This window comes from Solea solea, chromosome 7 (assembly GCF_958295425.1).
Source record: "Solea solea chromosome 7, fSolSol10.1, whole genome shotgun sequence".
Lineage (NCBI taxonomy): Eukaryota > Metazoa > Chordata > Actinopteri > Pleuronectiformes > Soleidae > Solea > Solea solea.
In genome coordinates this window covers 29,237,661-29,259,041 of record NC_081140.1, presented here as the reverse complement: position 1 = coordinate 29,259,041, position 21,381 = coordinate 29,237,661, and the positions used below count along the sequence as shown (strand labels likewise).

The window sequence follows — 21,381 nt, the reverse complement described above, 5'->3', positions numbered from 1 at the left end:
TTGAGTTGAGAAGCTGGATCAACGTGTTTTAAATTAAAATCAATTAAAAAAATCAATGTCTTTATTTTAAGTCGGATCGGTCATGTCAGAGAGTTAATATTCTAACATTATAGTTTATTTTCCGCTCGTAGTTTAAGTTTTAACAAGGTCACGTGAACGCATCCGGTAAACTACTTCCGATGGGTTCCGGTTGTTGTTGTCATGGCGGTTGTTCAAATTATCGTCAGTTAAACTCGAACATTTCTTTTTAAAAATTGACATTTTGGGACATTTTAAAACAACGTTAACAACACTAAGTTAAACTTTGAAGCGTAATTAAACCAGGAAATGTCGTTTAAAGTTGGGGAGGAAACGGTGGGACGTTTATTTGGATCAACTTGATGTTTGTATACTTAAAGCCCGGCTAGCTTGTGCTAATTGCTAAGTTCAGTCAGTCTGAGAGAAAGTGGTGTTTATTTTATTGAATTGTTTACTCGCTTCTTACATGTAAATATCGCGCTTTCCACAAGTCAACTATTTTCTTCTTTCCATTGAAAGTGAATGGAGAGCGCACATCAAAGACTGGAACATATTATTTCTCTTATCAAAGACAACGGTGGGAGAAGTGACTGCAATTGTCCGACGAAAATACACATGTTATAGTTGTATATGTTGTAATTATCAGGAGGAGATAAGTTAGTGTTTGTTTTTATAGCGTAATGTGCGCAAAGGTCAAAAGTCCTACGATTTACTCAAATCAACAGAGTCAAAGGAAAGACTGGTTTGTTTTAGAACCCAAACACAATGAGGTCATCACCGGAAACTACCACTACAATAAGGTAAACAATGTTTCTATCCCTCTTCTTCTTCTTGCAAGTTTTTCTTCCCAAAATCAACATTTATTGGTCTGTGTCACCAACCACTGCTGTGGACGAAAATGTTATAAATATTGTTAATATTAGATATTCAAATTTAAAACATGTATGTAAACGTTTGGATGATATAGCAATGTCTTAGTGTGTTTAGCAGCATTTATTTATCAACATCATTAATCATTTTCCTAAAGCATAAATAATAATAATAGCCCACGCTCAATATATAGAAATGTCAAAAATTTAAACTCACCTAGATTAGTGAGCCACACCGATTCATCTGTCCACCTCTACATTTGATTGTTGACAACATCAGGGTATTTAGGGCTCATTTATTCAGCCTGAAAATGATCTAAAAGTCTATTCAATGTGTCTTTAAAGATTTAAACCAAAAGTTATTAAGCATAAGTATCTATGCTATTAATGTCATGAGTTGTAAAAGTCACACATGATAGGTTATATATAGGGCTGCAACTAATGATTATATTCATAATCAATGAAGGTGAGAGTTTTGATTTTGGTTCATAAAATGTATAAAAGTATTGATCAGTGTTTCTTGTGGAAATGATGATGTTCTCAAATGTCCTGTTTTTGTCCAGAAACCAAAATGTTTTAATGATTTCTTTGTTTATATGGAGCAAAGAAAGCAGAAAATATTCACATTTAAGAAGCTGGAAAATCACAGAAACATTTATTAAACGAGTTGATGATTAATCTACTAACAGCTCTATTGTCTTCATGACTGTTCCGCTGGTGTCCTCACTCAGCTGTTGTTCAGTGACTCCATGCCTCCGTGCGTCATCAACCGTGCCACCCGTGTCCACCCACCGGTGCCCATCATGATCGAGAAGCTGCTGCCGCTGTCGGAGGAGCGTGACAACGTGGCCAGCAGGAGGAGCTCCATCAGTTTTACCGCTCTCTCTGAAGAGTCGCTGCAGGCAGCCATTTTCCTCGCCAAGAGAGATGTGAGACGGAGACACAAGGAGTCGCTGGTCAGATCACCCGCTAAACCCTCTGACGACGCCTCTGTGTGTGGAACAAGTGATGCAGAGCTGCTGGAGGTAAATAACCTTCATATCCAGCGAGGTATCGCCTCATGGTTTTTTTTAGTCTCTGACCCAGATTTGGACTGTTTCTTTCTGCAGGAGCTCGCAGCCACTCCGAGCAAAGCAAAGTTAAAGACGTCCAGTCCGAAAGAGAAAACATCCCGTCCTGCAAAGCAAGCACCACAGAGGCGTCCCCTGCATCCAACGCCAAGGTTCAGACAGTCCCCTCCATGCAAAGACACAGGTCCATGTCCACTGGACAGAGACCACCAGACTCCTCTGAACCAGGAAATCTACAAACTCCAGTTTGAGCTACAACGTTATATTCAGAAAGTGGAAGAGATGACCAACAGAGGTGAGGTTATACGCTTGTTTTACTGTGGTTCATGTGTTAAAGCTGCAGCATGTTACATTTGTTGATTGTTGTTGTTATTCTCTGCCTATGTTTGTGAAGAGAAACATTGTTTATTTGCTGCGGCTTTCATTTAAACTATCAGATCCAAGTGGTAACCAGGTCCCACAAAAATCCAAACTCCTGTTTTGAAGCCTCCAGATTTGGACAAATGTCAACACAGCAGCATCATTGGACTTTACCAGCTGTCAATCACACTGCTGTCCACTTGTGTGTCCTACTTTATTGTCTGTTTTCCCACGTGACAACTGTCCCCAAAATCACAGCTACATATAATTTAATATAAATAAGTGGCCGGTGCAGTGCAGACCCAGTGATTTACAAGACGACGATGCGTGAATAGATGAAATAGAAGCATGGTGAATGCTGAAGGTGCGGTCTTGGTTTAACAGTCCGATCGATGGTCACAGGGATTTAAAGTGTTTCATGTTTGTGGGTGGAGCTAAGAAAAACTCCGACCTGAAGGCGATATTTTACCATGTGATGTCAATGATACTTTTGACCACATGCTCTTTTTTTTACTGGACTTTAATAGTTTTGGTTTTGTTTTATGTCTTTTTAAGCTCTTTCTGTGCTTTATTGTTTTCTTTTGCTAAACAATGTTTATTGCTATGTTTTGTGTGATTGTTTTTGTGAACCACGGGAAGCTTGAATTTCCTCAAGGAGATGAACAAAGTATCTAGCTGTCTGTCTGTCTCTCAACAGTCGGGGAAACGGAGGAGCTGCTGGATCCACAAGAAGAAAAAAAGTTGGAGTTGCGACGAGAAAAGCAGACGGCTCGTTCTGCACGAATGATCTACGTTCTCCAACAACAGGTTTTTAAATCTCAGGCATCATTTCAAAGTGACTTTATTGTATAAAGCACCTTTCATACAAATCAGTGCAACTCAAAGTGCTATTTAAAGTGGTTATATTTGACACGCCGTATATACACAGTATTGTTGTAGTGCACATGTGTCAAACTGGTGGGCCGGGGGCCACATGTGGCCCTCCAATCAATTACATGCGGCCTGCCCACCACTGTGCAAGGTGATGGAATAGAGACAGAATATAAGACTAAATGTATTTAATAAATGTATTATAATAAGACATTCGGTTGTAATCATGATTACAACCGAATGTCTTAAAATTCTTTGCCGGCAAATACCTTTAGTCTTATGTCTCTATCACATTTATTAAATGTATTACACTCAACATGAAATTACATTTATTTAAGCTGTTTTAATCACAATTATCCTCGTCATTATTTGCTAAATTTTCAATTTAATTCTCCGTTTTTGTGCATCATAAATATGTTTTTATTGTGAATCATTTTATATCAAAACAAGCACTTTTACTTTGCAATTCTGTCTAATATCATAATGAATATCTTATATTAACCACCGGCTACTAAATAGTTGTTTTTTCCACTTTTTTTCCTCTATGTCGGCCCCCGCTTGACCAGACTAGATGGTCATTGGCCCCCAGGTCATTTGAGTTTGACACCCCTGTATGTAGTGTGTATAAACACGGTCCTGTGGTCTTGTCATTGAAAAGGTGAAGGAGATACAAGAAGAGATGGAGAAGCTAAGAGGAAAAACATGGCACACCAAAAAGGTCAGCATTTAGCAGCCGGTCTGACTCTACTGCTCTACTGTTAGTTTTATAAACCTCTGTGATAACACTGTTTCACCCTGAAGTCTTTGTCTCAGTCCACTGCAGTGAACAGACTGGCAGCCGCTCACCGGGGGACACTCCGAGTCCTTCAAGATCTCATCCAGCAGCTTTCAGATCCGTCTCTCAGGAAGATGCCTCCTCACCACAAAGAGCTGAACCAGCTGATTCACCAGCTGTGTTTGTGCTCAGCGAAGGTGGACGTGGCCGAAGGTTCGGCCGTGCCCGAGACGACCGTCGACATCCTGCAGAAGCTACAGGTGAATATGAGACCACTGTATTTATCAAAGCAGTAATACTTACAATATCATTACTCTTTAGATACATAAAATGGATGGATAGATAGATAGATAGATAGATAGATCCCCAACGGGGTTTCTTTAGTAAAAGATTTTGCATCTTAAATACATTTTCATTGTGAACTATATGTCGTTCCATATCAAAACAGACGATGGAATAACGTGATATGATTGAATAGTTGCTTTCTTTCACTGACCAGACTGGAGGCTCAGTCACCTCTGCTGTAGGATTATTTTTTTTAGCAATAAGAGCAGGGCTGAAAAGGTTTGGCTTGTGATACATTTTTACTCACACGATCCACCATATGTATCTTATCTTCAACATTTCAGTTACTTTAAAGTTCCATTTTAAACATGAACCAGGGATGAAGAATTTGTTTGGTTACTCAAAGAAGACAAAGTTTAAATTTAGGCGGCAGTTCAGAAGTGAAGTAAAGACGTCGACCTCTAATCCCGACATCCACTGTATTCGTGTTTTTTTCATGAATATCAATATTATTTTTAATCAAATGTAATTTGTAATCTAAGTGTCTTCTCGCTCTTTGCTCTCTTCTTCTTCTTCATCTCAGACTCTGGGTTCTGCTCTGCGTAAACAAGAGACTCGTGAACGAGTGCAGGCTCAAACGTGCCCTCCACACAGGAAGTCTCCTCATCGCAGCGTGTCGCCCACTAGTGTCCTCAAGGGTCCCAGCGCCTCTAATGTTCGAGGACCTCGGAAGCCTGTAAACCCCAGGAGAGGTGTCCGTGGTGAGTGGATCAGTGAGCAGGTCTTTAAAAAAAGTGCTTTTATCTTTTGGTTTTATTGGAAAGATGAACATCTATTAAAACTGGCTCATCTATGTAGTAGAAATGTGAAATAATATTTGAAGCAAGTGCAGAAAAATGTAATTTAGGCTCATGTAGATGAACGACAACAACTCCCAGCATGCACTGCGCTCGCTGCCCCGTGAGAGAGTCTGGCTGTCTCAAGCTTCGAAGCAGACAGCGCGAGTTGTGTAAACAAACAAACAAACAAATCCCCGCGAGGAATTAAATATATAAAAAATATAAAAACACAAAACAAAAGTGCTCTCCGCCGCTTCTAGTTTTCACCTAAATGAAAACTAGCCTAAACCCTAAAACTAACCCTAACCCTCGCAGCCATATCAGTTTGAAAATTACATTCGATCATTATCTGGGAATGAAGTCTCGTCCCCCTATGGGTGAGTCTAAGAAGTGCGGAACTGCTATTCTAACAATACAAAGCCACATGCAAATCGGTGAAGTACCCCTTTAAGTCTTAAATGAATTTCATTTACATTTCTGGACGTAGCCTGAACCGTGTGGATGCTTTTTGATGACACTTGGTCTCCATAGTTGACGGTAAATCACTCCTCCTGTGTGGTTTGTGTGGTTTGTGGCCTCCCACTGTGTTTAAATGGCTGCTCTCAGGCTGAAATCTGATAAAGAACAAGTGATAAAAAAACAACAACACAGGAAGTGAAGTGTGTGAGTGCGGCCTTCACTCTCCTGCTGTGTTGACTCCCGCTGGCTGTGATTGGCCTGAGAGGCGTCCTCCTGTGGAAGAGCTGACACAGACCCCCTCGAGGAGCGCACGTCACCGTGGTAACGGGCATCCTTTGTTGTATGTACTCCAAAGCCCGAGCCTCTTGCGCTCCAGTCAGCGGGGATTCAAGTGGCTAACAAGAGCGTCGGCTAATTAGAGGTGTTATGTTAATGTGCCGCGTTTGAACTCAACAGCGTTTAATTAGAGTGAAACGTGTTAATGCTGCTATTTTTTTAATTTATTGCCAACTATTTTGTATCTCATGCTTTTATTTATTTATTTACACAATGACTCACGTTTATGCACTGATTCACTTATCTGTTTAATTTGATCTGCCGCTGTTTATGTTTTTTTAATTTTCTTTCACCTCCTGTTTTTAGAATAATTAGTACATTCGTGTTTTTCCCTCCCGGCTGTTTGTGAGTTCCATGATCGCGTTTCCTCACTTCCTTCTCTTCCTCACTTATATCGTAATACACAATAGCAGCCGTAAGTCGTGTGAGTTTATGGTTATAGCACTTATAGTTGTATTACCTTGTATGATAAGTGCTTTATAATTAAATATAATTGCTTGGTTATCAAAAGTCAATCAATAACTGTGACTATTGGTAATATATTAAAAAGACACAAGGTGGCAGCAGCAGCAAGCACTTAATCAGTGGACTTTATGTGAGTGTTTGCAGAAGTGATGAAATTGACGAGGTTTCTTGAATGCATCTTGAAGCTGCCACTCTTAACCTGAACACGCTGCACAGTCATTCCTAAACAGATTTGTAAAGTGAACGTTATCTTTGGAAAAAGAAAGAAGAAAGAAAAACTCACTCATTGAACATTTTCTGACAATTCTACAGCCATAAAATCTTAAATACATAAATCCTGGCGACCTGAACGTCATGATGGTCATAAGAGGGTTAAATGAAAGGTTCTGTGTGTTGTGTGTCAGTAGGAAGGAGAATGACCTCACAGAAAACTAAAGCCGCTCCTCAGCAGCTCATGAACAGAAGAGAAGTGCTGAGGTGTGGTGTGGAGAAGCTGGTCCACCAGAGAGGACGACCTCAGACTAACACCACGTCCAGAAGAGGACCTCACTCTGACAGAGCGAGGGACGACGTCATCACAAAGGTCAGCTCTCACTTAAATATGTTCAAAGTTCCAGTGCGTAGAGTTTAGATTGGATCTTTGAGCAGAAAATGACACTTTCATTCATTCATTCATTCATTGTCATTAGAGACGGCTTGATTCACCTTTTCATGTTCAGTGTCACAGCCTTGACTGTCACGTCATCTGTTCATCTGTCTGAACTTTACTTTACTGTAATCGCACAAGAATATGCAACAAAAGTATTCAACGTCATCTCTCACACAATCGAAATCTTAAAAAACAAACTCGGAGAAACAAACGGCTTTGCACTAAAAAGGACATTTCAACTGCTCTTATTTCATTCATTCATTCATTCATTCATTCATTCATTCATCTATTCAGTCATTTCCGCTTGAAATGAACACTTTTTATTTCAAACAAAGCCTTCTCTCTTATTAGATGTAAAAGTTTTAAACATGGTCAGTGAACGTTCTTTAATGTGACCTGTGAAAATGTGTGAGGTGAGAACTGTGATGATGAACTTTGAACTGCAGAGGGCAGCGTTGCACCTCTGAGTTTGCAGCCAAAAACAAAACAAGAGGGAAAAAGTGATGATCTTGAATTTGACCTTGTCAAAGACACACGAACCATGCAACTGAATCAAGAGGTTAATAGATTATTATAGATATAGAGATTATATGATAACTGGCAATTTTAAATAATTGGCATTGGCAAATTATTAGTAATTAATCAACCAATTATGCATTTTTGTTCTGAGAAACTTGATAAATGTTGCTCACTCACTAAAACTTTAATTTTTTCATCCAAAATGACCTGTTTTGTGTATTTAATATCTAGTTTATACATGTACTGTATACAGTGTCAGACATCACATGAAGATTGGAGACAAGTTGTTGAAGTAAAGTTGTAAAGTTATATTTTTTGTATTATTTATTACCACTGAGCAGTTATATTTTTATCAGATGGAGGAAAGAACGAAAATCAGCATCAACTGTCGGCCAAAGACGATGATTTAAGGTTTAAACTACATTTGTGTCAGAGGTGAAAGACCACTGAACATGTATTCTGTGGCGTGTCATCACAGCGCAGCGGTCAGGCAGGAGGTGCAGGTTTCCAGCAGCCGACCGTGTCGTCTCAGCTCCGAGTGAACGAACCTCCACAAAAAGAGAACCCGGTGCCGTGGATCCCGACGTCTCCTCACTCTCCTCCTGCACAGAGGTGAGTCGTCTCTCTGTCTCTGTACGACACATTTTTACTGTTTACTCGTCGTAATTATCATGTCATTCTATAAATCGCTCAGGAAAATTGTCAAGATAAAACATGTTTCTAAATCAGTCGATAAATCATGATAAATATCATGATAACATTCAGATGATTTGACTGATTTCTGCTCTGGAGTGAAAGGTGAAGAAACGGCCTGTATGGTTGACTCTGTTTTGTCAGGAGGTCTCCACAGAGACACAGACCAGAGCCCCGGTGTCTCTTCTCTCCAGTGAAGCCCTCAGAGAACACGGCGAAGACCAAAGAGCCACTGCTGAGCTCAGAGAAGGAGAAACAAGCCCAGAACGAAGCAGTCAGGTACAACCACACCTCACACACACAGGCTTTTATCTGCTTCTATATTTAACACGAGCAGGGCTGTTGTCCTGGAAATGCCTCTCGTTCACTCAAATGAATTGCTCACAACTGGTCAGAGCCCACCGTCGTGTGATTCTGAAGAAAGAACTACATTCTTTCTCTGTCTTTTTCCCCCAAATATGAGATTATCTTTTTTTGCAAATGAACAAAACTCTAAAAAGGAAAATAAATGACCATTGTAATCACTGCTAACCTCTGTGTTAGACCCCACTCACTGTGAGAGCTACAGGCCATATTCTGATTAACACTAATTCTAACGTAAAAAATGAAACTATGTGCCGGCTCGAGAGAAGTCATTTCTCTTTCATGAGTGATTAATATTTTCTGTTTTCACTGATTATCTCGGCACCTAGTTAAGTATTCCACTCACATCTGTGTTTAATCAAATCTTAATGACTACAATTGTACTTTCCACTTAATCAGCGGCAGACAGCTTGACTTTAGAGATGAGGATTTAGTTTCATCATTTGTGTGAAATCTTTTAACCCGGCTTATGTTTTGTTTTTTGTTTGATGATCACTGGCTCGGTGCAGGAACGCCTGGCTGGACAAGATGACGATGCAGAGACTGAAGGATCTCAACCAGCTGAGTAAAGAAGAGGCAGAACGCATACACAGATTAAGGTACCGTTATCAAAGAATGTTTCTGCTTTACATTCACACACACATTTCAAACTAATCCCCACAAAACTGACAAATTCAGGACGGACCGGGAGATTTAAGATTTAAGTGATTTGATCACACAGGATAAATAGTTGTGTGTGTAAACCGGTGTTCCATACATCCACCTGCAAAATAATGAGCTGTTCTGAACATTATCAAACAGACATCAAAGAGACTGCCTGCAAAATAATGAGCTGTTCTGAACATTACCAAACAGACATCAAAGAGACTGCCTGCAAAATAATGAGCTGTTCTGAACATTACCAAACAGACATCAAAGAGACTGCCTGCAAAATAATGAGCTGTTCTTTAAATCCTGCATCAGGTTGACTGTCAAATAATGAGCTGTTCTGAACATTACCAAACAGACATCAAAGAGACTGCCTGCAAAATAATGAGCTGTTCTGAACATTACCAAACAGACATCAAAGAGACTGCCTGCAAAATAATGAGCTGTTCTTTAAATCCTGCATCAGGTTGACTGCCAAATAATGAGCTGTTCTGAACATTACCAAACAGACATCAAAGAGACCGCCTGCAAAATAATGAGCTGTTCTGAACATTACCAAACAGACATCCAAGTGACTGCTTGCAAAATAATGAGCTGTTCTGAACATTACCAAACAGACATCAAAGAGACTGCCTGCAAAATAATGAGCTGTTCTTTAAATCCTGCATCAGGTTGACTGCCAAATAATGAGCTGTTCTCTATATCCACCAACAGACTGACTGCCATACAATCGGTTTTTCTATACATTCACAGACTGCTAAATTATGAGCTATTCCATACACCCACCAAGACACTGCCTGCAAAATAATGAACTGTTATTTAAATCCACCAACATACTGCCAAATAATGAGCTGTTATCTATGACCACCAACAGACTGACTGCCAAATAGTGAAGTCGTTTTTTTTTTTAGTTTTTTTTAACATAAACACATAAACCATAACAAACTGTTTGTGAAAATGCAGCATTTGTTTAGGGACCCCAAAAAAGTCTGTGGGAGCCATCTGTGGGTCCCGACCCAGGGTTTAGGAATCACCATTTAAAGAAAACGGACTCTTAGCCTTTTTCTTTGGTCTTCAGTTGCAAACATGTGACTATGTTTATCATATCATTTCGCGTGTTTTTTGAGTCACATTTGGCCTGAAAATGATCATGTTGTGATTATTAATCATCAAACAAGTGTCTAAGCAGCAAAAAACCTATTATAGATTAAGCTACATTCAAATCCATGCGTGTCACTCAGAGTGCAAGTTTTTTCAGTGCATTTCTTAATAACACGGAGTGTAAAAATGTCATTTATTTTGTGATTTAAATTGGACGTGTCAGCCTCAGACTGTCTCCTGAGACAGTGTGTGATGTGGGTGTGTTTTGATTCGACAGGTCTGAAGCGATTTCGCCAACTCAGTGGGCTGAGAGAGCCGAGCAGGAGGCCAGAGACAGGATTCAGCCTCTTCTGGACCAAGCTCAGGTGAATAAAAATCACCCAAAGACCGAAAACCAAACATGACACACATGCTGCCAGAGTTTCTTTTGGAGGAAGTGGGAGTGAAGGATGATTGCTTTGGTTGAATGAATTTGTTTTTGTCTGTAAACGTCAGCAGATTGGCCAGAACAGGATCAGCTCCTCACTGAGACATCGTCACACGGTCAGACAATTATTCTCTGCACAAAACTTTACTCTTTTCTGTTGAATAAAGTTTGATTTTCATAACATTAAAGGTCCAGCGTGGAACATTCAGGCGGGTTCATTGGCATACATATGTAGTCACTTTAATGTTGTCGTCACACAGACCACAGAGCAGCTCAGTGAGGACCAGAGTGAGGACAGAGCTCAGGCAGCGTGGGCAGCAGACACACGCCTGCAAGCTCCTCCCACCCTGGAGACCATGCTGCTTCGTATGGAGCAGATCCAGGTGAGAGCTGCCGCACACACACACACACACACACACACTAACTAAAGGTCACTGTGGAGCTGCAAAGGTCACCAGAGATGGCTTTGGTATTTATAGAGAGCTGTTATGACAGCAGCGAGTTTGGTGTTGCTTCCTGATGTTGTTCAATATTGACAGGTGGGAAATGTGTTTATAAAAGCTGTGTGTTTGTGTGTGTGCGTGTGTGTGTGTGTGTGTGTGTGTGTGTGTGTGTGTGCAGAGGGATCAGGAGGAAGTGAGGAGACGCTTTGCTTCCATCACGTACTCAGACCCTCTTTACTGGGACCAACCAGGAGGAGGAGCAGGTAAAACTACTAAACTAAACCAGATCACTCAGAGAGCACAGACCTGCATCAAGACTTAACCCTCTTATGAGCATAGAGATATTTATTTAAGATTTTATGGCTGTAGAATTGTCAAAAAAAATCTTCAATGAGGGAGTTCTTCTTTCCATATCTGGCCGTTATTCAAGCGTTTAGGAATCACAGGCTGGTGAATCTCCTCTGTGATTGAACGCTCTTTCTGCTAATCTCAGCTGACACAGGGCGAAGGGCAGGGTTTTGAATTTTCTAGATATCACAGACAGTCCAGGAGTTACGGTAATGAGAAGTATGGCGACGACACAGCGGTCACAGAAGCGTTAAAAGTGCTAAACATTTTCTTTCATACAAAAAGCTTATTGGCTTAGTGACTATAATAAAACATGCTTTTGGTTGTTTATAGCAAGTGAAATAGTTTACCACAGCTGCAAGGTGTAGATGTAAAACATTAAAAAATAACCTTAAAGGTGCTTGAATTTGACCCTGGAAAAGGCGTCTGAAGCTTTGTGCTGCAGCAGACATTTAGACATTCATCTCCTGTAGATGGAGACATTGTCACAGCTGATAAGACCAGGTGAACACTTGTCATTCTGAACGTGTGCTCTTCTCTCTTTATTCCATCCGTCTGTCCATCTGTCCCCTCTGTCCTCCACACACACACTCACTGCTCTTCTCAGGAGACCAGCGTCGAGCTGTGAGCTCCACTCCAGCGTCGCCTCAGCCCATCAGACTGACCAGGCCTGTGCTGACGCAAAGCTCTGCTGCTGAGATTGTCCTGGAGAAGCCAGTGGAGACTGGGTGGGTCACTTTTACTCCTTTAACTCTCACATCATTCCTCTGAAGACTCGGTCAGGGTTTGATGTTTCCAGCCGTCACCTCCTCACACTGAAGTCCTGATTAACACACCACTCTTCCCTCTCCTGTCAAACACCTTTAGAAGTTTCTAATGTCGTGGTCAGTGTCATATTTTGTCGCGATCGGTCGCCACAGTTTATCAACAACTTCATCAAATCCGTTCATGAGCATAACAAAGTAAAAGCACGTCAATCGTTCATACAGAGCAACACAACTAAAACACCATCACCCATCCCAACCAGCACATAAACATGAAGAAATGTGAAACATGAAACACAAATGAAGGGGTGAGGTAACAGTCAGCCACGAGGGAATACAAGACATGTAAAAGAAAAAGGAATATGTGAATATCACAGATAGAAAATGAAGTAGATGAACGAATAGCGGTGATACTGTGAACAAAAGAATGGATAAATGAAGAAAATAAAGTTAAAAACAAACAAAAAGTAACTTTAGACTGTTTGAGAGCAGTGGTCAGAACACGAGCAGCTGAGTTCTGCTCTGATCTTCTTAGTGAAGACGTGAGTCGTCTGACGTACTGTCTGGTTTTATATGCAGTATTTTTAAGTCTTTTTATCTTTGAGCCCACGGTTCGGTTTTTCTTTTTTGTACATTTAGGCAAAGAAAAACATTTGAAATGTTCACAGTGTGGTTGTATTTTGTATAAAAAAATACTTCCAGTGTGAATACATCTTTCACGATACACTGTACATTCTGTCTTTAGTGGCTTTACTTGAACTGTGTATGAAATTGAAACTCTGCTAATCTCCTCGAATCCTCGGCTCTGCACAGCTTTAGTTATTTCTTTGTCTGAGTCACAGAAAAGTCTGGGTGACGTTCATGTCAGACGTGTTACTGTGAGCAGACCCGTGTTAAACACTGTTTACAGAGGATCTGAGTTTTATTGACGAGCGTCGCTCCCTCGCCGACGCGGCCGGCGCTAATGGAGCCACACAGTGGATTTAAAAGATGACGACGCAGCCTCCAACGTTTGACTTCCTCCTCCACTGACACTGACGCTGTATTGTTTGGCTTCCGTTTCGTTTCAGTGGCCCCCCCCCCTAACGTTGTGTGACAGCGAGTGCTGCGTTCATGAACGTGGGGAAAAAAAGATGTCCGTAAAAACACAGTTCTGCACACAATCCAATCCGTGCAGAATCCATATAAACACATTTAATGTACCGAAAAAATGCGGTTTACGCCCCAAACTGAGCCGTGGCTTGTGTATTGAAGGGTTTGGGTTTGCTCCCCAACCAAGTACTGTCCCTGATGGAAAAGCTAAACAAGTGGAGCTGGTTGTGTAATGTCTGCCTGTGGTTTTTCAGTGGAACTGAGATCAAAAACATCAGAATCCACAGGAGGTCATTTACTCATGACCATAACAACCACAGATCCAGCCGCAGTTAGAATATTCTCCCCGTCGATTGCACACTTTCTGTTTTCCTTCTGCGTGACGCACCGCTGGCCTGAAATCGCTCTTTAGGCATATTCCGTCCGACACCGCTCACTCTGTGGTTACTGTTCCCAGGGCAGAGTCTATTTCTGACTCTGGCGTCAGAACCGCCACAGAGAGTAAAGTCTTGTGCTGCCCAGAAGCTTTGGCTGCAGCTGCTTTACGGCTTCAAGTAATGAGCGTCGCGGAAGGAGGAGAAATCAGAGCGGAAGGACTGGAGAGACACGACAGCAGGACGCTGCTCCTGACAGACTCACGCAGTCTCCATTAGCAAATTAAAATCACTCGCCTCAGGTCCACTTATTTCTTTCCCAGTGGTGTCCAAACGTGCGTCGTCTTAATATTGGCAGTCATTTGCTCCTCTGACACTTCCGGAATCAAAGGAGGATGAAACTATACAAGTTTCTCCTCTTTACACGTTATATATGTTAGGAAATAGTGACTGAAAACGTGAGAAAGGAAAAGGAGAAACAGTAAGAAAATGGTTTCTCTCCCGTTCAGGATCTTTTATTTGTGTCTAAAAATATGACTCAGTGGAGTCATAGTAATCATAACTCCTCCTCGAACGCTGTAACCACATAAAAATCCTCGGTTACTGTTCACGGTTCACCTGCTCCTTCACCCCTGTCTTTGGTTTGTGATGATGTAAAAACACACAGAAACACTCTGTATTTAAACAAATTCATCCTAAAGATGAAGAAATACAGTCGAGAAATGAGAGCAGAGTCCTGCTGTGAGGCTGCACTACCACTGACAGACACAGAGGGAGACAGAGAGCAGGACTGTAGCCAATTTTACATGATTTTAAACCAATTTTTTAAAACGTTTATCAACCTTTTTTTTAAATCATTTAAATTTGTCAACTTTAATCCCAATGACTTGCTTCTCAAAAGAGTCTTTTATTTATGTATTATTCATTGTAGGAGCACATGTAGCAGCACCTTTCAAAATAAAGTTACATCGTGATGTGCAAGAAACACTGAGAGGGAAACAAGCAAAGAGTTTAAAAAGTTTAAAGTTGCAACTCATCTGTATTCATTAACGGTGCCTTCCATTTACAGTTTAAGTCAGCAGTTTCATGTCCCAAAAAAAAGGAAAAAACATGGACGCAAACGTATGAAATGTGAATATTTCTTTGCTCCGTAAACAAAGAAATAATTCAAACTGAATCATTTTGTTCTTGTGGACAAAAACAAGACATTTGAGAATGTCAACATTTCCAGAGTTTGACAAACACCGATCAATATTTTCTGTCATTTTACAAACCAAACAAGTGAATCAACGAATTGAGAAAATAATCGGCAGATGAATCGAAGATGAAAATACTCGTTAGTTACAGCCCTACCGTCGATAACAACAATATTGCTCACACAAACAGCGTAGCAACATGAACAGGGATAAAAATGTAACAGATTTACTGTGAAACAAATGAGACAAAAATGCAAGTAGAGTATTTTTACTGTTCCGACATTCCAGTTTAAACTTTCAACTAATACTGGAGCGCAGCATAATTATTAATGTAGAACACACGGTTATACAGTATGTGTGTGGAACTGTTGAATAATCTGTTTGAGACAAAGTCTGCGTCTGAAGAAGCGGTCGATGTTTGTCAGAGACTTGGAGCCACAGTCCCAGTAATGACTGTTAGTTTGTATGTTTGTTGATAAAGTGAGCAGCAGGGACAGTGAGAGAGTGGGAGGCTTCGCTGTCTGTCTGACTGTCTGACTGTCTGACTCACACACGCTCTCTGTTTCCCACCACATGCTATAAAAAGACAGATTGTTAAAAAAGATTGTCAGAGCACCAACTTTGTTTCTATTCATGACACGGTTACGTATTTAAAAAAAAAAAAAAAACACCCGTAAAAGTTTTACTGTACACACACTGTCATTATATAATGTTGATGTAATTAATTAATTGTCCTTTTTTTTTTAGATAATTTGATGAAGAAACATTGATTGTGGAACTAACAATTATTTTCATAACTGACGAATCTAGGGCTGATATTATTATAATTAGGTCAATATAAGATCGATGTGGTGACACGAGACAGGAAATGAATGGTCTTAGATTTTGGATATCGTCATGATAAAGTATCTGTGATGACGGCTCATTATTTGGCATTAAGTCTGTTGGTGGATATGTAGAATAGCTCATTATTTGGCAGTATGTCTGTCCATGTGTAAAGAGATTAGCCCATTATTTGGCAGACAGTCTGCTGGTGGATTTGTAGAATAACTCATTATTTGGCAGTATGTCTGTCCATTGATAAAGAGAGCAGCTCATTATTTGGCAGTCAGTTTGCTGGTGGATATAGAGAATGGCTCATTATTTTGCAGTGTAAAACACACCAGTCTTTAGAGGAGATGCAACATAACTGAGAATTATGTAACAGCTGATCAAAGTGGCATCAGTTTCTCTGTTGTGGAGGTAAAAGAAGCTCATGATGTAGTTTGTGTTTGCGTTGCTGTGTTAATCCTCGGTGAAGGGGGATGTGGAAGACGAAGAAGAGCTCATCGTGTGTGTTGTTTCTGTGCTGATTAGTTGTTTACGACCTACATTTTCCAGCCCACAGAGACACATCAGTCTGTGTCATCAAGAGAGCACACACACACCTACACATGAAAACACACTTGATGAAAACAGTGCGACAGTGCAACAAATTACAGAGGCAGATATTTGTCCTATAAATAAAGTAGCTCTTGTTTTATTGCCTGCAGCTGTTCAGGCTGTTGTTTTCTCTGTCTGCACTTTCCTTTTGTACGGTGACTTAAAAAAACCCCAAAAAAAACAGGACAACAAGGGTATTTGCTGTTGTTGTAAATTATTACCGTGGTCTGTCCTGTTTCCAAAACATCCTCTGTCATTATTTACCTTGTCCGTCTCTGTGTCTGAGCTCGTGTCAAACCAGCTCCGACACAAAAGAGCGACAGATTTCAATCTGTGGACAAACTCAGCTGAGCAGCAGATATGATTTATGTTTCCATGGTGAGGAGGCCAAACGCAGAGCCCGCCCCCCCCTGCACTGACAAACCCACCTCAGCTCCATCAAGCAAATCAATGTTGAAAAAAAGTTAATAAAGATGAAAGCCCACTCAAAGCCACTTCTTCACAATCTCCCCGCTGTACTGTGACACTCAGGACCATTTTTAAAACAAGCTGAGACCTGAGATGCTCAGGCAAATCCACACTGCTGACGTTTCCTTCTTCTTCTGTGGACTTCTCCCTTCTCCCTTTAGGGGGCGCCACAGCGGTTCATCTGCCTCCATCATGTCCTCTTCTGTTACACCAACTGTCCTCATGTCCTCCTTTATGACATCCATGGACTCGCTCTTTGGTTTCCTCCTGCCCAGCCCCTCCAACTTAAATATCTCATTATTTGGTAGGCAATCCGTTGGCGGATATAGAGAACAATTTATTATTTGGCTGTCAGTTTGCCAAATAGTGAGCTGTTTTAAAGATTCAAAGTGTATTTTAGTTAGTCTGGTGGTGGATGTCTATAGCTAATAGCTCATTGTTTAGCAGGTAGTCTCTTAGTGGGTGTATAGAATAGCTCTTTATTTGGCGGCTAGTCTGGTGGTGGATGTCTCTAATAGCCCATTATTTGGCAGTCAATTGGTATTGTTATTCATTGAATAGCTCATTATTCAGCAGTCAATCTGTTTGGTTATGTCTATTTTTTGCAGGATTGTGGTTGTCTAGAACAGCTCACTATGTGGCAGTCAGTTTGTTTGTGAATGTTTAAAAGGGCTCACTATGTGGCAGTCAGTTTGTTAAAAGGACTCGGATTAAAGTTTCACCTCTCATCCAAGAGGCTTCTTCCCTTCATGTTGCAGAATGAACCATAGATTTTTCTTATTGTGGTAGAAATGACACGCTGTGCATTTAAACATCAGTATAGAAGGGTTCCATGTGAACACAACAGGAGTTGTTTCTTGTGTTAAAGTGTTTGATGAAGGATTTTGTGGCAGTTTTATCACATATTCTTTCTTCAAAGATAAAAATGCAAGATTATTGTTGCCCTCTGAGAACATCCATTGTGGTAAAATGTCAGAAATGAAAGGTTTGTGCTGAGAAAAGAGGGCCTCTGTGCGTTTGTGCAGGTGTTATTCTAAATATAAATAGGTGATTACCACAATGCTTTGTTGTTGCCTTTGCGACATTTGCCCCGCGCTGCCCATCAGAGAGCCAATCGACCCACTTTGAAGTGGCGGCAGAGAGGACTGTGCTGGTACGTCGATATTTATGGAAACCCCACGGTTTTGCTGCTGCCACAGTCCAAACAAAGACGGGTTCAGCCGAGGCCGGGGAGCACAATAAGAGAGGCTCTTTAGGAAGTGGTCAACACTAAATATAGCACCGACGGCGCGACTGCATGAGCCGGGCTGATTTCTCTGAGCCAGAGAGGATTGTAAATCCTGACCACGGCAGTGCCCAGCTGAGCCCCGAATCAATCTGAGCAAAGGGCCGCCAGGTCTCGGAGCACTGCTCCGAGACCTCTTCTTCTAAATTCATATTTCAATAGCCGGCACAGCGCTGCACTCTTTTCAAGCCCCTTAATCAATGAACAGCTTTCTTTTCCTCTTGTCCACAGCTGCAGCCTTCAGTGGCACTTTAGTCTCTTCACACTGTGCTGCTCAACTCACCTGAACAATCCAACCTTCATTTCAAATTACAAACAAAGCATTAGTTATGTTTGTTTCTGAATAACTGTGTTTTCATTCATAACAGTCTGCACAATCTATCGATCTATCTATCGATCTATCTATCTATCTATCTATCTATCTATCTATGCTCACAAATTAGTGTCTATCTATGCTAACAAGAAAACTAGCATCTATCTGTCTTCCCATCTATTTATCAATGCTAGCTATGCTAACAAATTAGCATCTAACTGTCTAATTATCTGTGTTAGCTAGGAAACTAGCATCTGTTAGTCAATGCTAGCTAGCACTGACTTTGTTAGTGTTTGAGTATAAGGAGGAAATGTTAAGTTGTTTTTAAATGTCTTGGTTAATATTTTGATGTCGTGTCTTAATCCTCATCATTGTTCATGAACGAAACAGAATCCTGACTTTTATTTAAATTGTCGTGTATAGTACACAGTGTATGTCTGAAAAATGGCAATTAAGAGATTTGTTTGTGTTTGTGTTGAAACAGTTTTGTGTGTGAGGACAGTCAGACTGAAGCTGGTGACGAGCATCTTCATCATCTTCATCATCAGAGGAACACTGCAGTGTTTCCAGGTCCAGTGCAGAGAAACAGACAGACCGTCTTATCAGTGCCAGGCGGCATGCTGGGAAATATCCTGAAATACAGACGCGAGTATGACGCCTACCTGCACGTCGTCGCTCACGAGGATGTCGGCAGCTTCAACCCCTGGACCACAGCGAACAGGTAAAAACACCCAGTGTCCACACTTTTATAAACCACTGAGTTTGTCCAGTCAGAAGGTCAGCTTCTTAAATGTGAATATTTTCTACTTTCTGTCATTTTCAGCTTCTTAAATGTGAATATTTTCTACTTTCTGTCATTTTTCAGCTTCTAAAATGTGAATATTTTCTACTTTCTGTCATTGTTCAGCTTCTTAAATGTGAATATTTTCTGGTTTCTGTCATTTTTCAGCTTCTTAAATGTGAATATTTTCTGGTTTCTGTCATTTTTCAGCTTCTTAAATGTGAATATTTTCTGGTTTCTGTCATTTTTCAGCTTCTTAAATGTGAATATTTTCTAGTTTCTGTCATTTTTCAGCTTCTTAAATGTGAATATTTTCTACTTTCTGTCATTTTTCAACTTCTTAATGTGAATATTTTCTGGTTTCTGTAATTTTTCAGCTTCTTAAATGTGAATATTTTCTGGTTTCTGTCATTTTTCAGCTTCTTAAATGTGAATATTTTCTGGTTTCTTTGCTCCATAAAAACAAAGAAATGATTCAAACTGAATCATTTTGTGTTAGTGTAGAAACCCAGTTAAATGTTGTGTCGTTGTGATTGTTGTGTCGTTGTGATTAAACCCCTGTACGATGTTTTTCGCTCTCATGTCGTCACAGTCTGGCTGAGGATTTCCTCTCTGAGGCTCTGGACGACGTCGCAGCAGAGTTCCAGGACGTGGTGGAGGATTACGCCGAGGCCGTCTTCACCTCCGAGTTCCTCCAGCCGACGCAGTCTCGTCCTCATCCTGCTGCTGCAGCTGCTGTGTTCAGCCACTAGGGGACAGACTTTATTACAGTTTTATTTATTATTTTATTTATTTCAGTATTATCTTTCAGTTTTTTCTTTGATCACAGGAGCGTCCGTCTGTGAATCAGGTCGTTCATCTTGATTTACACACAGAAAACTCCAGGGAAGAACATACAGAACATGCAGAAGATCAGGTGCATTTAAAAGCACCACAACAGAATAAAAGGTTTAATATTCACAGAATGAGCCCATGTCAAACATGACAGTGACAACAACTGCTCGTGAGTTTGTTGTAAAGTTTGTTTAATTTTACGTTACTTTAGTTCAAGGGCCTACTGGTCAGGTGACTTCTGCTGCGCTCACACGGCTCAGAAGCAGCGACAAACAAACAAAGTCAACGCTCAGACGTGAGCACGCGTGGATTTCATGTTTGTCAGGCGCTGAGAATATTTCAAATATCGCGTTGTGTTTTTTTTTTTGCATCATTTGCTCGAGTTGAACATTTTTAACTTCACATGACGTGATCTCAGTGTCCGGTCACGATGATCCCCGTGATTTATCTACAGGAATAACATCAGTGTACGACGTTCTCCACGTGAAACATGCGCTTTCACGGTTTGACCACAGTGTGAAGAACAAGAGGAAAGAAAAGACGAACGTGACGATGTATGAACGCAGAATCACTTTAAGACAAAAGTCGTTTGCACACGGACGTAAAAATACAGACAAAAGTGCGGAGAATTCTGCTGTAAATTATGATTTTCTCCAACAGTCCAACAAACAGAAGAGTTTTTAGGGTTTTTTTTAACAGACGTGACCACGTGACCGTCGTCTGGATGAGAAATGATTTATCACTGAACGAGTCGCTTCATGTGACATGATGTTTAAAATCAACTCAAACCTGACTTTATTTCATTTGACTGTAAATCATTTTTACAGTTTGTTTTTTAATGTTGTGTTAAATGAAGCATCAGTCACACACACACACACACTCTTATATATATATATATATATGTGTGTGTGTGTGTGTGTGTGTTATTGAGATTCCTGTGGGAATATTGTTGTCGTTTTAGATAAAAACCATCACCACGTCATCACAGAGGATTATCAGATTACTGCTCTGCCTCCAGCTCGCTGTAAATCTCTGAGGATTATTTACACTTTGTGTTTTCACGCTGGAATATGGAATTAAATGAATTTCATACGCTCGCTCTCTCCCTCTCCCTCTCTCTGTCTGTCTCTGTGTCGCTGTCTCTCTCTCTCTGTGTCTGTCTCTCTGTGAGCAGCAATGGAAATCCTTCAGGCTCAGATCACGACTTTAATCGATTGTGTTTTTATTGATGTAAATAAAAGTGTGTGAACACAGAAACTCTTTAATGTAGTTTATTATCATGTGATCAGAAAGAATCAAACACATTCATTCATTC

General features: G+C 40.6%; 1 protein-coding gene across 5 annotated transcripts; it reads left to right on the top strand.

Annotated features, from left to right (window-relative positions):
• Positions 1-194: 194 nt before the first annotated feature.
• kiaa0753 (KIAA0753 ortholog) lies at positions 195-21,323 on the top strand. Of its 5 annotated transcripts, XM_058633497.1 has the most exons (19): positions 195-595; positions 744-818; positions 1,619-1,912; positions 1,997-2,252; positions 3,015-3,124; positions 3,846-3,905; positions 3,989-4,222; positions 4,831-5,008; positions 6,751-6,929; positions 7,993-8,126; positions 8,352-8,486; positions 9,080-9,169; positions 10,597-10,684; positions 10,815-10,862; positions 11,007-11,129; positions 11,368-11,452; positions 12,145-12,265; positions 18,936-19,172; positions 19,825-21,323. In XM_058633497.1, the coding sequence occupies exons 3-19, from the start codon at positions 1,637-1,639 to the stop codon at positions 19,982-19,984; spliced, it is 2,514 nt and encodes an 837-aa protein (XP_058489480.1). In that variant the 5' UTR covers positions 195-595; positions 744-818; positions 1,619-1,636; the 3' UTR covers positions 19,985-21,323. The 5 variants fall into 5 exon arrangements, with proteins under 5 accessions (XP_058489480.1, XP_058489479.1, XP_058489478.1 ...); XM_058633496.1 differs by having other exon boundaries at positions 195-818; positions 4,001-4,222; XM_058633495.1 differs by having other exon boundaries at positions 195-818; positions 6,754-6,929.
• The last annotated feature ends 58 nt before the right edge of the window (positions 21,324-21,381 follow it).

Coding starts and splice junctions, on each gene's coding strand:
- kiaa0753 (XM_058633493.1), top strand. CDS start 699: ATGTGCGCAAAGGTCAAAAGTCCTACGATTTACTCAAATCAACAGAGT. Junction 8,127..8,351: donor CACTCTCCTCCTGCACAGAG/GTGAGTCGTCTC, acceptor CTGTTTTGTCAG/GAGGTCTCCACAGAGACACA. Junction 11,130..11,367: donor TTCGTATGGAGCAGATCCAG/GTGAGAGCTGCC, acceptor GTGTGTGTGCAG/AGGGATCAGGAGGAAGTGAG.